The sequence below is a fragment of the Diadema antillarum genome, unplaced genomic scaffold (assembly GCF_040938485.1).
Source record: "Diadema antillarum isolate AM-2024a unplaced genomic scaffold, OU_Dant_1.0 seq00001896_RagTag, whole genome shotgun sequence".
Taxonomy (NCBI): Eukaryota; Metazoa; Echinodermata; class Echinoidea; order Diadematoida; family Diadematidae; genus Diadema; species Diadema antillarum.
The window spans coordinates 1-16,062 of record NW_027272562.1 but is presented as its reverse complement, the minus strand read 5'-3'; the positions used below and the strand labels follow the sequence as shown (position 1 = coordinate 16,062).

Here is a 16,062-nt window from a genome sequence, read left to right as displayed (position 1 = left end):
TTTCTTAATGAATTCAGATTTATCTTGTGTCAAATAACTTCAAATGAAATAGATTTTGTTGAAGTGTGACAATTCAGAAAGTGATGTATAATCATTTTAGAGTTAAAGTTTTGCTTTAAAGAAGACAATCACATATTCTGTATGGATCAGCTTGTCAGAAACTTTGATGAAGAGTGTGGCACAAACTCCATCTGAAAACCTTATTCTGTAGAGCTCATTTTTAATTTCTCCCAAATATATTGCTTTTATGCATTCACAGCCATATATGTGACCCTGCACCTCAAAACAAACAAAAAGTCGCCAGACATGAAGTTTTAGTTAGGACCATATTCTGAAAGAACAGACTTTAAGCTTTAAAATGATGTATAACTCAAATCAAATGGACTCTCCTAACCGACCTAAATATTGGAAGGAAAGCACAAACTCGGGAAAAGTGTGAACTGAGAAAAGAGGCTCTGAAGTACAGTGTCTATTCAAGCGCTTAATCTTTACCAAACTGCGCTGGCTGTGCGATGAATGGGACAAAAAACAGTAAGTAAATCACCAGAGTAACAACAATGAAGGAATTATCAGATTAAACTGAATTTAAGCATGCCTCATTAACACTTTCTGTCCATAGTTAATGCCAACTTTCAAAGCAATAGCACTATCTTTTCAAAAGTTATAAGAGTTGGAAGTGAAGAGTGTGGACAAGGTTTTTCAGAAATGAAAAAGGGATTCTAAAAACACACCTAATCACACTATTCTACCAAAAATGTTCAAGATAAACTGCTAAAAATACACACTTTCCTGCCCGTTTTATGATACCAAATTTTAGCAAAATGTAAAAGAAGACCCGCTCTTTCAGAAAATATGAAAAAGTCAAGTTCGGCTAGGTTGACCCATTTCACTTATTTTCAGTCCTCACGCAAAATTAGTGTGTGCGACTTTATGTTCGTTTTGAGGTGCACGGTCACATATGGATTTGATTTTGTGGATAGAGTTGTGAACATGGCATTCCATAGGCTGATAAGACATTCATATTCAGGTCTGTGCAGAAACATCTATTTTTCTTGTAAATTATTGCAGCATTATTATTTTGTAGAAAACAGTTATAGTGTGGTATCATGGCTGAAACTGTCACTTGTGTAGAGTAGCATATGCTCGGCACACTATGTACAAGAACATGACTAACTGCTGTTTCATATCCAAATTTTTGTTCATACCACTACGCCAAGATGATTAGTCTTATTACAGGCTGTCTCATTTTTCATCACTGCTGATCTGACAAAATCTGAAACATGAGCTGCACATTAACTGGCAATATTAGACATCTTATTCCACTCCCTCTGGAAAATATTCACATAGCGTGTATTGCAGAAGTATATTTGTTGAAAAATAAAATGTAATAAAAATTCTATGTCTGGTTTGATGTGTCATTGTCCTTATTGAATTGTGGTAGCTTGTGTGTAACAGCAACTTGTAAATATAACTCATGGGATGAAAGTAATGAGAACATGTGGAATGATTCACAAATTAAAATAGGCAAATTAAGTAAAGAAAAATCTCCACAGAGACACTCATGTTGACAGAATTTTGTTATGGTTGGGATGATCAGGGTGAAATTCATAAATATGATACTCATTGATAATGGAATGATTTGATGATTACAGCACGTAACAGCAGTGATGATGGAGTGATGGTAGTGACTATGATAAATCAAGTATGGTATTTGCTTGTGGGCCCTTGTTGAAATCATGGCCTCTATAGTGGGTGTAGAATATCATTTGTGTAATCCTTAAAGGGACTGTACGACAGTACTGGTTGAGATGGGGATTCATGTTTTTAACATTCCTAAGTGAGATAATGAGAAACCTCTTATGAAATATGAAAGAGCATGTAATTTAAGAAGGAGTCAACATTTATTTGACAATTGGTTTTCAAATAGCTGAGATACCCCAAAAAAGTGATAATAATAAAAGGTGACACTATACAGGCCACGCCTTTTATTAGGATCTCTTTGTTTCACCTTGTCTTTGGATATCTCAGCCATTTCAGAACCCATTTTCATCAAATAAACTTTTGATACCCCTTAGAATTGCATGCTCTTTGACATTTCTTAGAATGGTTTCTTAATATCTCGCAAAACGTTAAAAGCTAAATCCTCACCTCAACCAGAACTGTACACACCCTTTAACAGGCTGGGCTTTGTTTGTTTGTTTGTTTTGTTTGTTTGTTTTTTTGTGTTTTTTTTTTTTTGGTTATGCTTAATCAGGGGGGGGGGGGATGGGGAGAGGGGGAGGGCTGATATTCTATTCATTGGTAGTGTCTTATGAAGTAAAGTTAAAAAAAAAAAAAAAAAAAAAAATGTCCGGCATTTGAGCCCTTTAGTAGTTCGTTTTCATAGCAGAACTATCAAAAGCTATCTGGATTACTAAATTCATGACTGATTCATAAACTGACAACACATTTTAGTAGATTCAAGTTCATGTTTCTCTCAAAATTGGCAACTTTTGTTAAATCTGTTCATTTTTTTTTTCAGATTTCCATACTTAGCCAATCACATCTAGTCTTTCTTCATTACAAGATATACAATCAACTTCAGAATTGTCAATGTAATGCATCTTGCATCCTTGAGGGTTCTGAAATATTCGATGGCCACCAAAATGGCCGCCAAACACTGAGATTCCCATACAATGCATTTCCTTATAAACAGTGAATATTAAACAACAACAAAAAACACTTTTTACCCCATTTCCAGGGGGCTGAATCCGAATCTGGATGATCCACCTCTTGCATCCTTGAAGGCTTTGAGATATTTAAAATGGATGCGAAAATGTGAAATTCCTACATATTTCCTTACAAGTGGTTAAAAAAAAAAGCTTCAAAGGCATTTGCGAGAGATTGAACCCAGGGTTACTATAAAAGCAATAATTTGTAATGCAGACATATTTCACGGTATAAAATTTGTCAAAACAACCAAACCGTTTCCGAAACGACCACCAAAATATTAAGATTCTAATAATGTATGTCTCACAGTATGTGTTCATGCGTATCTACAGATAGCTGTAAAGTTTTGACTGATATTCACGATGATGGTCAGCAGTCCAGATAATTGTGCACAAAGAGGAACCTCATGTTTGAAAACTCTCCGACGTTGCGACCAGGCCAAAATATGCAACTATCAAAGGGATGACATAGTTTTGGCTGAGATGGGGATTCAGGTTTGAACTTTCTGCAAGATGATTAGAAACCACTAAATATATGAATATCAACCCGTTGAGGACGAGACTGATTTTGCTACAACACACATTTCCATAGACCCCTGCCCAAGTATACTCGAGACTCGTCTTGAACGGCTTAAAGAACATATAATTCTATTAAAGAGGAACTAAAAGTTTATTTGATGAAAATCGGTTTTGAAATGGCCGAGATATCCAAAAACACTGTAAAACAAAGTGGTCCTAATAAAAGGTGGGACCTACCTTTCATTTGGACCTCTTTGCTTTGAGATATCTCAGTCATTTCAAAACCAATGTCCACCAAAAAAAATAAAAAATTTTCTAGTTCCTCTTAGAGTTGTATGTTCTTTAATATTCATATAAGTGGTTTCTTATCATCTTGCAAAAATTTAAAACCTGAATCCCCATCTCACCCAGAACTGTACGTACCATCCCTTTAAGCTCTAAATGCTCCTATTTTGCTCAATGCTTGTGAGCATCATCAACATGAGAGAGAACAACACACAGAAAGGTAGGCACAAGATATTCCTCCTTAGTTTCATTGCATCACTTAGTTTGTACTCTGGTACCTCCGACTCCCAGAGACTTTATTCTGCAACAAAGTAACTTTTTTTTTACTGGAAAAGAACGGGCGTATACTTTGACGTAGTAAAACATGTTTCATGGGTCAATTCTGACTTCCCTGGTATTGTGTGGTACATGTAGATACTATAAAGTCATTTTCACACCAGATCTTTTGCTCATGAACCAGCAGAACCAGACATCATTATCAATAATAACAATAATTATGACCAAGAAACGCCTGCCATAGATTATGGCAAAGGACACACAAAAACATTTTCTCCTCTGCTACGATTGTACACGTGTAAATCTGCTATTGCTATCTTTGACATCGATATCTTCAGTCGGAATTATAAGACAGTTGATAACAGGACAGAATGGTGCCACATAAGAATGCAAATATCCCAGTATAAAATAGTCATGTATGATAGTAAATATATTTCATATTCACCTATGAATCATGTAACAATTATTTACAGCAAGATACACGATGTTGAATTTAAAGTAACTCACCCAGGAGTTGATATTAATCTTGCCACCAACGAAGGCAAAGTTTGATTTCTCTTTCGACGTCTTTCCTATTATCCAACTCTCTTTCTCACGTCAAGTAAAGCTGTGTGGGTCTGCAACATTTCTAAACTCTCTGCTAAATTGTAGATACAAATTTCTCTTTAAGTTTCTCAGTCAAACAGGCTATAAAATATTACACATGGTTGGCTTTTATAGATTTGTCACATCTTGTTTACATCCAACATAAAGTGAGTTGCTGTAGCATAATTACACAAACATTAACTGCACCAACTGAATCAACACATCAGAAGTCAATTGATCACTTGATGTCGTAACACTTTACGTACCACAATCACAGACACCAGCTTTAATTTACATGACAATTGCCCGCCATAAAAGGAACCACGTTCAATTACGTTAGCATACACCAGACTATAGCATGAAGCACATACCTGTTTGCCCAATGAATTCACAGAAACAGCCAGAATTGGAAAAAAAAAACAAGGAAAAGATATACAAATAAAACAAATCAGCTGATGAACCAAATTACCAAAGCAATAAGAAGCATAACTGAACAAAGAAAATATATTCAGAGTACTTTTATATTACCATACAAGACAATATCACAAAGTAATTAGTATAAAGATGGACAATGAAGGACAAGACTGTGATTTACAAGGTCATTTCTCTGTATCCGTATCTTGTTGCTTCCGGCCCAATGAAGATCAGTATGAAACCTCCTGATACCAAAATATCCCAGTATTAAAATCAAATGTCATAATGCAGCAAGGGTCACTGGTAAAAAAAAAAGAAAAATGTCACTACTGTAATTTCAGTCACGATTTAGAAGAGAGTGGCAGAGATCTTCTAGCAATTTCAGTTTCATGTCTCTTGGTTACTATCTACCCCCTTCCTCAGCTCCTCCGTTAATCTAGCAGCTTCTTTCTGAATACATGACATCCATCATTGCCACACAAAAGACATTTATACAGAATGCCCCATACTCTAAACCGTCTTCTACCACATGCTATTAAAATGACAAAAACATCAACTTGTGATCACACAGAATCACCCACAAATTTCCCTTCCCTTGCCTTGTGCCTCTTTTTAAACCAGATCTCCAAGATGCGCAAACTGAAGCAGAAGTCAGAACCCATTCACAGAACTTAAAGGTTAAAAAAAAAAAACATTGGATATGTATGTCCATAATTAACACACAGAATAATTGGTGCTTACTTACATTGATAAAGGGCAATTTGTAAATCGGTTGCAGTAAAGTATTTTTTTTTTTTTTTTTTGCATTAGAAACATGGGCAAGTCTGGTGCAAGCTTTACATGTTATTTGTCTCAGACTTTTGGAGTTCTTTGCATGGAAAGGTAATAAACTGAGTCTGAACTCTGAGATGGGTATAGCTTATTTCAGCATGAATCTACATTACAATCCAACAGGACATCACAGCAATCTTGACTGGACTTGAATATGCAACCAATGACTTGCTGTAGTCATCATCATCTACTCACTGACAATATAACATCCAACCATGGTGGCAGCCGAAGATACCACAGGCACATGGTTTACACATTAATTACTTGCAACCATTAATAAGGGTTTTAAAGACAGACTCTTTCTATCTTGAAATGTCCCTTAACACAAGAGATCAACACTAAAAATGCATATCACAATATTACATCATGACAATATGCCATAATGGAATCATTGTCATCATTCCATATACCCTTCATAAATACACTTGTATCATGGCCACTGCAAAAAGTGGTAATTTACCACAAGTGCAGAAATGGCACATTTCTTTACCACTAGACATGACAGGAGTTCAAAAACAGATTTTGTGTGGGTGTTTTCTTTTATTCTATGCACAGGACAGTGCAATTAATGATAAAGTGACAGCCTCGCTTAATGCTTTTTGTGCCCAGTTGCAGGATTTCTGAGTCAATGATTACCGGTATTAAGAATTTGAGGGAAACATCTACACACAGCTGCACACAGTTGTTTATTTCATTTTTTTTTTTCAGTGAAAGCTGTGCAGAAGACGGTAATGAAATAATTGTATTGGCAATTTTGGGGGTTCCTAGAGATGTAATATTTCATTATTTTATCAATGTTGACACAGTCAGCTTCAATCATGAGTTGAATCTTTCTCAAGCTTCAACGGATTTGCAGCTTAAATCAACTGCTTTAAATACGCAGGACAGCTATCAGGACAAGACTACAGGACAGTACAAGAAAAGCATATAAAATGCAGCATACAAATGAATATTGAAAGCTAGTGCTCAACCCTGCAATGGCGTGTTTGTACATACAGTCAAACCTGCCTGTAGCAGCCACCCAAGGAAGAAGAAAAGAGTGGCTATTACTGACAGGTGGCCACAAAGGCAGGTTTGACTGTAAAATCACCAATCATTACATCAGCTTGCATAATCATCACTAGCTTGAAGATGTCACAATCTTTCTAATCCATTCCTTTTGTATCAAAATGGCCTTCGAGTAAAGCCATGGTAGAGACATGCTTTGGTGAATTGCCAAACTTGGCATTCTGGTCATTTCTCCCCTCCCCCCCCCCCCTTTTTTTTTTTATGGAAGGGGGAGGGGAAGAATTGACAGACACAATGCTAAGAAGGCGTCTTGGCAAGTTACAGCTAATAAGTACATGAGCACAAAAAGGATTTGAAAAAGAATAGTCTTAAATTTGAGTTGACCCATTAAACAGTACAAGTTTAGACCTACATAAGTTTAGTTGTAGGGTATATTATAAGCTACATGTATATAATTTGTCATCACACAAACAAAATGAAACTTCATGAATTTCGATTCTTGATCTTTGCTGTTGCTGTTGTTGTTTCTTTGGCATTGGCTCAAACTCCCAAGGAAGAGAGGTTTTACTTTCCCACCCTTTACTAATACACATAGTCCCTCCAAATGCTAACAGGTGCACTGTAGGCCATCACATATCACACGACCTCTGCACTGCCCCACATCGAAACACTATTCGCTTCTGCACGTTCTAGCATTGCCTTGGCGAGAAGGTGCCATCACTTTATTCAGGAATGAATGTACCTCCTTTCTCATTAAAATTAAAAATACACCCAAATTTATCTCAGGATTATCATTGCAATCCACATGAAGTACATAGCACAAAGCGAGGGCTGCCCATGAAGATGAGGCAGGACTGAGACATACATGATTGTACATGAACCCACATGGATTAAAATAGCTGCATGTCACTTAAATAACATTCTTACAGTCACTGCCAAATACAACCAAAATTTATCTCAGGATTATCATTCCAATCCACATAGAGAAGCACAAAGCAAGGGTTGCCCATATACACGTTGTAGCAAGAGAGACAATACAGGCACCCACAACAAGAAGAATAGCTGCATATCACTTACACGACATTCTTTACAGTTACTGCTATAAGTAATATCGTGTGATATTCTTTGTAACTGTAAAAAAAAAAAAGTCTTGAAAAAGACCAAATGAAAGTATAAAGCTACATGCTTTGCTTAGCCCTCACTGAAGCACATTGAATAGAAAATCTGTGTCAACCACTCCAACCACAATGAAGACAACTTCTTTGGCAAAACAATACATATTGTGTCTACTTAAACTCTTCCTAACCCTCTAACGGACCTCTTTCACATTCTACATGAATGTCTACGCACGCATGTCATCACGAAAAGCTGAATATTGAATAAAATTGGTTGAAAGTTGTCGGTTATGTGCATGATAATACCTGAGTAGTTTGGCATGCACTGAGCAGGGACCCAGCACTGCTTGCATTGTATTATTTTGAGGTTTAAAAAAAACAAAAAAACCTCAAATAAATTCACTGTTGCTGTCCTCTCGCTCTCTTTTTAAAAATAATTTCTCAGGTTTAATTCAGGGAGCTGGAAGGGGCTGGGTTTAGTAGTTTGTTGTATTATTGTGACTGTGTGATGCAAAAAGTGCATCCTAAACTAGCAAAGAGTTCAACACACTTTCTCCATGCCATCCCAACCTTTAAAATTTGCACTTTACACATCAAAGTATTTAAAATAATGTTTGTATTTAGATATGCTCAGAAGTAATGATCAGCACTTCTGTAAATGCATTGCATCTTAAAGAGTTCATCATCAAATTTGTTAGCCCTTGTTAGACCATGTTCAAATATTCAAACAAAATTAGGAAAATATACTAATGCAATAGAACAAATCAGTTTCCTGAGTGACATTTAGCAATTACAAAAGACACATAATATTACCCTCTGAATAAATTACTTTTTTTTATAACAGTTTGGGATGTACTTACATATGTACATGTATGCTAGAAATGGCCTTGTGGCAATTTTTTCATGCCTCTACTTTAGCTGTAAGTTAAATTCATCTGCTAAAATGACATTCTATTTAAGTTCTATTAACAATTATAATAATAATAATAAGTAGACAAATTTGTCTACACTGAATATAAAGACGGAACATGAATGAGTTGTAGATACGAATGTCACACTAAACCTATGAGTCATTATATTACATCAAAGTTATACCTAACCTTGAGCAGTTCATAGTTCAATGTCTTTCCTTTTTCTTAAGACTATCACCACATCAAGATTCCTCCATGATAAATATGGTACCCTGAAGGTACCTCAATAGCAATATGATGCAAAACATGGACTTAGAGGCACCTCCATGATCATATGATGTAAACATAGATAGAGGTACCTCCATGATCATATGATGTAAACATAGAGGTACCTCCATGATCATATGATGTAAACATAGAGGCACCTCCATGATCATATGATGTAAACATAGAGGTACCTCAATGATCATATGATGTAAACATAGAGGTACCTCCATGATCATATGATGCAAACATAGAGGTACCTCCATGATCATATGATGTAAACATAGAGGTACCTCCATGATCATATGATGTAAACATAGAGGTACCTCCATGATCATATGATGTAAACATAGAGGTACCTCCATGATCATATGATGTAAACATAGAGGCACCTCCATGATCATATGATGTAAACATAGAGGTACCTCCATGATCATATGATGTAAACATAGAGGTACCTCCATGATCATATGATGTAAACATAGAGGCACCTCCATGATCATATGATGTAAACATAGAGGTACCTCCATGATCATATGATGTAAACATAGAGGTACCTCCATGATCATATGATGTAAACATAGAGGTACCTCAATGATCATATGATGTAAACATACAGGTACCTCAATGACAATATGATGCAATGCACAGAGGTACCTCTATGAGAGTTTGTGGGGATTTTTTTCTACCTTCTGCTTTATATCTGAGGTAAATGATGCACATCATGATTCTTTTCTCTTTTTTTTTCAAATAAACATATTTCACAGAATCAGCTGCTTGTACAGTATTTACACTTAAAAAAAATAATAACTGACTAAAAACTACTAATATTTATTCTTGAGATTTTTAATCTGGGGATACTAGCAACATAACACATCCATTTGGCATTTGACATAAAACTGTCTGAGTTTACTTTACCACAGTTCCAAATATGCCTCCGCATTTCAGAAAGAAAGAAAGAAGAAAGTCCTGTAACAGTGATAAAGAACAAAATCCATTCAGCTGTTGGATAAAATCTAAATAGCCATAGGTTTCTTTTCTCCTTATTCCAGCAGATTCCAAAAATATGCCAAATTGATGGCACATATGAAAAAAGTTTACAATACTTTGACAGAAAAGTAAGGCATAATAAAGGAGTTCAACAATTTTGCCCAGATCCCACTCCGTCTACGCTGGTACTGAAACATATCGATTGAGTGCTACGTACTTCATTGTTTTGGTGATACATGCATATCTGAAAATCAAATATGAACACAAAAATGACACGAGAATGCAGGTAAGACACGCATACACGTATCTTACAGCATTTTTGTCCCCTTAATGAAAGGAGATAACATCCTGCAGTGGTTCCCTCATCTTCCTAACCCATAACAATATGTTAAAAACACTAGAACAGAAAAAAAAAGGAAAAGAAAATCTTTTAAAAAAAGTTCTACATCTGATGTCAGTCTGAAGGTTCACCAGACAAAACATCATGAAAACAAATTTGGCAGCTTCATCATTCTTATCACTGTCTGTTTCCTCACTAACTTTGGTCAATTTGATCATTAGGCAGGGAGGTAAAAACCCTCAAACACTGATAAATTTCAGCTCCTCAATTTTTTTGTCAGTTGATGCTTTATAGAGTTTAAAAAAACACCATATCTACACTCAACGTTTACTTTCAGCTACAAATGTTTATATCAATTTTACTACACTTTGTTACCTTTAAATACCAAAGAATAAATGAATCTTTCATCACAGATGTATTTGATTTGATAATAGCAGCAGATAAAAAATCTAAACAGAGAGACATGACATCACAAGATTAACTCAAATATCAATCATCACAGCATAAATTTGCTGGTGACAAAAAAAGTTAGGTCATCTATGAAGAATGACAATATGAAGCATGGCATACGAGAAGTGAAATGAAACATAATGAAATCAGAAAGAAATAATAGTGGAAGAAAAAATGCAAGCTTTTGTGCTTGTTTCACCATCTACTATGAAACCAGCCTCTCGTAGAAGAGAATGTAGGCCTGAGCACTTAAAACTTTGGACTCGCTTACTTCGGCTACATGTGTGTCACTCACATGGTACCATTTGCCACTCGGTAAGCTGACGTTGCGTCCAGCGTGAAAGGGTAATACCGGGCTTTGTATGTGGTTGCGCTCGGAAATGTTATTGGCGGAGTTGCTCGACTTGTTCTGCGAATCCGATCTCCTATCCGAGTTCTCCCCCGACGAGCTGTCGCCCCCGTCATCACCGTTCTTTGCCGACGACCTCCCGTGCTCCTTCTGAGGGCGCTCTTCTGATTTCTCCGCCTGCAACCTCTCGCACTGTTCGTTGAGAAGGTTCAGCGTCCGAGGGATCCCCAGAGTGTATAGGTTGAGTTTCCGATTGGGCTGACGTACCTTCACAAAGGCAGTGTAGTGACCAAACTGAAGTCGGCCACTGTGCTCCACCACACCATAAAGGCCGTACAGCACTCGGTTTTCACTGTTGGCATATCGCTGCAAAGAACAAGACATCAACATGGCACACACTGTTGAAGATATTGCCCATTTGAACAGACCACAAGGATTGTACCTTCTGAAGGTACACTACTGACCGAACCTCAGTTTTCACTGGACCTACGTTGAAATGAGAGACCATGATAAGTGGTCACATATAGGCAATGATCAAATGTCCATGGTTTGACGAAGATTTACCATAAAATTATTCATAGCATTTCCTACACCACAATGTACGTATGGTACTGGATGTTAGCCACTAATGCTCATCATTTAGCGCTATGATATATGAGATGAAATCATCATTGCTGGAAATTACTTAATGACATAACAGCCTTTTAATCTGCCTACTGGTAATCCTAGACAATCCTTTCAAAAGCACATTGCAAAATTTTAACCCTCTTTAATAAGCTGGCTCCAATGCCAGCAAGTACTGCAAAAGTGGAAATTTTCATGCATTTCCGCAAACCAGAAACAAGCGCAAAAATAAAAGCACGCGAATATTTTTGCTTGCCATATGTTCCAGTAGTTGATGTCTTGATTCCACTGAATTAAAAACACGCGAAACTCTTGTTAGCCGGCCGAGCGCGAAAAATTAGTCACGAAAATATCCACTCTTACAGTATGTCAATATAGCATTTGGTTTCAATAACAGTGATACAAATTTATGGTATTTTTCAATTGTTTGTATTTTGTTTAAATGGTTACAGCATTTACGCAGTGTCAGAATCCCCTGATCTACGGGACAGGCATACAAATGCAGTGACAGAACAAGTACATGATTCAAGATGACTGGCTCTGACAAATGGTCAACCTCACATAAGTCGCATCCAAAAGGACCAGCAAAAGCCCTTTGACTTACGTGATTTTGAACCTACACAATAGAATTAACTCATGTTTATATCCACATGAGGTAGAATTTTTCTTTGACTTCAGAAAATTTTACTCATGCAAGGTCAACTAAGGCACGGTTGACTAATAATTAAAGGAGACCTCCGGATGATTTTCAGACTTTTACATTTGAACAACTACAAATTAGTTATACCGAGTACAGAGTTTCAGAATTTATAGTGATTGGGATGAGGAATAAGATCATTCTTAAAATTTATAAAAAATTGCAATGAACAAGGATAATGATATGGTAGAGCTCAAGGAAGCAAAACAAAAGAAGAAAGCTACATAGATTATACACAGGTGAACTTGTTCAGCAAGCGGTATTGTAATGGAATTTCAATGCTACATTTCTGAGATATGTGAGGCTCCTATGTCATCAACACTGTTCAGTGTAATTTGTTCAAGATTTGTGGAGTATTGGTTTCTCTGCTCAAGGACCACAATAAATCCCAAAAATCTACACATGGAGTTGTTGATTTATGTACTACATGATGTGAAATTATGAAAATTGTCTGGAATGCCCCTTTAACTATCCCAACTCACCTTGCATGCTGAGCTGCAAAATGGCGCCACATCCAGCGTCATGGGAAAGTCAATGTGCCTCGTAATCTTGCGGAGATTGTAACCAACCTAACAACATAAAAAATACCACAAAATTAGCATTTGTTATGACAGGTCTCTATTGCATCTCTATATTAGCAAATGATCATATCATGCAAAAGGGCTGGAGGGGGGAGTTTGAATCAATCCCCCCTCGACATTTTCCACGACTACTCTGCCGCGCGAAACTCTTTGACCACGCTGCTCGCTGACTTTTTACTTTTAAGTCTCACACATCTTATGACACCATTTTTGCGAAAATCGGACATACTGTTACGACGCTGCACGACCTTTTATACATTCTTGTCAGACCGAAAATGGCTCAAAAACGTGATTTTGTGTATAAAGTTTATGCAAATGGAGTTTTCTCTTCTTATTCAGAAAGATATGATTATTTCCACTTTCTTAGGCTAAAACTAATTAAATTTAGCATAATTATGCTTAAAGTAGGTTCTGTCATAAATTTTGTGAAAAAAATTGATAAAAACAAAAGGTCAAAAACAAAGAAATACTTAAGAAATTCATAAAACAATAAAATACATAAGAAATTGATTTTGATACCAGATTGTTTTTCAAGTACATTGTTAGGAATGCTACAAAGAGTGTTATCACCAAAAATTAGGATTGTAGGAGCTTTACTTTCTGATTTCGAGCAAAATGTATAATTTTATGCATATATTAGCATAATTAATTATTGCAACGAAAATTTCCATTTCTTTTTGTATAGTTTGGAAGATTACGCTACAGGTAATGCATGTGCCAATTTTCATGGCAATTGCGCGATCGACGCCTGAGATCTCTCGGGGGGGGGGGGGGGGGGGGGGGGGGGGGGTTAGGTTAAATCACCCCCCTCCCCCCCAGCCATAGAACAGCCAAAAGAGCCCAGCCTGGTTAGGGTTAAAGTGAGAGTCTATCTTGATATCATGTTGCTTTGTATGAAAACAAAACAAGACAAAAATCAAGAGAAGTTATTAAGTAAATATTTGGGGAAAGAAATTGGGGGAAAAAATCAGATATACAAAAAGATCAGTTGAAGTTAGAGAGTACGACAAATTGGCATCTCTACGTGATGTAGGAGTTAAAGCAGCTCTCAATTCAGTTTGTATACAAAAAGTCGGCAATTTTCATTTTTCTCCCAAGACAAATTTTCTTCAGACCTGTTCTTGGTACAACAGAAGAGTAATATGCTTTTACATGCCCTTCACATATGAATTTTATTGAATGCAATAATTAGTAATATATTTATACTCGTGAATGACCTCTGCCGGGTATATACTGGAGCACATAGGATCTTCACTTATGAGCAAGCAGAAGCTTGACTTGACAGTTTGATTCAACAGTACTGAATCTCTATGATTTCAATGCTTATGATTCCCAATGAATGTTAGTCTTTTGCTGTGTGTGAGGGGCTTCTGCACTGAATGTCAAGTCTCTGCACCAGTCTCCTGATTGTTTTTGTCTAGTTTTGTTTGTTTGGTTTGTTGCTGTTTTTGGTTTTTTGTTGTTTGTTTGTTGGTTGTTGTTGTTGTTGTTGTTGTTGTTGTTGTTGTTGTTGTTGTTTTCTTTTTCTTTTTCTTTTTCTTTGCTTGTGAGGTGGCTCTGGGCCCTGTTTTATGAAGAGTTAAAGTTGATTATAACGTCGATTTCTATGATAAGTCTATGGCAGCTTGTGTGTTAAGGAAATTTAAAATCGATTTTATCTTTTGATAAAACAGGGCCCAGGACTGTTACTGCGAGGTGACTCTGCAATATGACTGTTTATATGTATGCATCAGTTATTCTCTGTATGAGGTGCCTCACTCACCTGCTGAAACCTCTTGAGGTGGAGGGTAAGGATGGGTGGGGGCTGATGAATGAGGAGCTGCTTACTGGCATCTGTATACACGGTCTTGCTGCTCTTCCCTTCTTCTGCAATATAATCAAATGGAAGGCAATATAGCCACAGCACAGTCTACACATTTCTCAGGTCAACAAATACAACATGATATTTATCATCATAGGGGGAGGTTTGCAGTACACCTTGTGGGAAGTACTGAAAAGGACCGAGGAGAGAAGAGATGGGAAAAGTGAAAAGATGAGTAGTCTTCCTAACACTGTGTGGTGAATCGGTATGATGCAATGTTGGAATTGCCATGTGGATAGCAACATGAATAAAAAGGACTATGTAATCTTCTGATAGGAAATGCAGTCCTAGTGGGATGTTCACTGTGTGGATGGCCCTGATAATCATAACCATAATTCCCTGTTAAAATAAACTGCAATGTCATTATACTATTATGGTTATGGGAGCACAATATCAACTTCTAACTGTACCATCATAACACTCAGATACAAAGAATAAAGTTCATTATCACACAAATATTGACTGGCTGCAGAGGGAACATACAGAATGCTCCATCCAAAGGGTTTGAACTGCTTTTCTTTGCTATTTCATGCATTCATAATAGATCAAAATGTTCTCTTGTGGGTGAGCATATCAGTACATTCTACTGACGAGATAATATAACAAATGGTCCACTATCACATTATCATGATCATCCAATCAATGGCTGGCATTTGACTAGCCCATATGATATACAGTGTAAGTACATGAAATTTCAAAATCAACATATTTTAATTTTTCTAGCATAATGAAAGAGCACTGGGCTCATTAAACCTCTTTCAGAAAACAGGGGAATAAAACTGTCCTCACCATATGTCAGTAACATGTCGTCGCTGGAGCGACAAGACCTCGTAACTACAAAATGTCAAATGTTCAGGAGAGCCAAAAAACATGGCGGCCAAAGCACTGTGGCAAATGGGATAGCCTTTCCTTAGACATGCCCCGATGGCTTCTTCTTTGGAGTAAGACAGTTGGAATTTGGACAGGACATCACTTAACCCATCATTTGACCATTAATCCAAAAAGTCATTTTCACCAAAATCGCAGATACAAGGTCTTGTCAACATAGCAACAATATGGGAGAACTGTGCACTTTTCATACAAAATTAAATTTTGTAAAATTCTCTTTTGATTTTCTTTATATCTTTACCTTTTCCCTACTATGACATCCCAAACTATTGTAGTCTCCTTATCCAGTGATGGCTGTACCACAATTTATATAACAGATTATGTCATTTTCCTGAAACGTCACTGATGTGTTCTACAGGTTTCTGC

At 36.7% G+C, this 16,062-nt stretch overlaps 1 protein-coding gene across 1 annotated transcript; it reads right to left on the bottom strand.

Annotated features, from left to right (window-relative positions):
- Positions 1 to 10,768: 10,768 nt before the first annotated feature.
- Positions 10,769 to 14,936, bottom strand: LOC139713034 (ubiquitin carboxyl-terminal hydrolase 16/45-like). The gene is made up of 3 exons (XM_071624810.1): positions 14,710 to 14,936; positions 12,849 to 12,935; positions 10,769 to 11,411 (listed from the first exon to the last, which is right to left on the bottom strand). Exons 2-3 carry the CDS (start codon positions 12,888 to 12,890, stop codon positions 10,902 to 10,904), a joined length of 552 nt encoding a protein of 183 aa, XP_071480911.1. The 5' UTR covers positions 12,891 to 12,935; positions 14,710 to 14,936; the 3' UTR covers positions 10,769 to 10,901.
- Between the last annotated feature and the right edge of the window lie 1,126 nt (positions 14,937 to 16,062).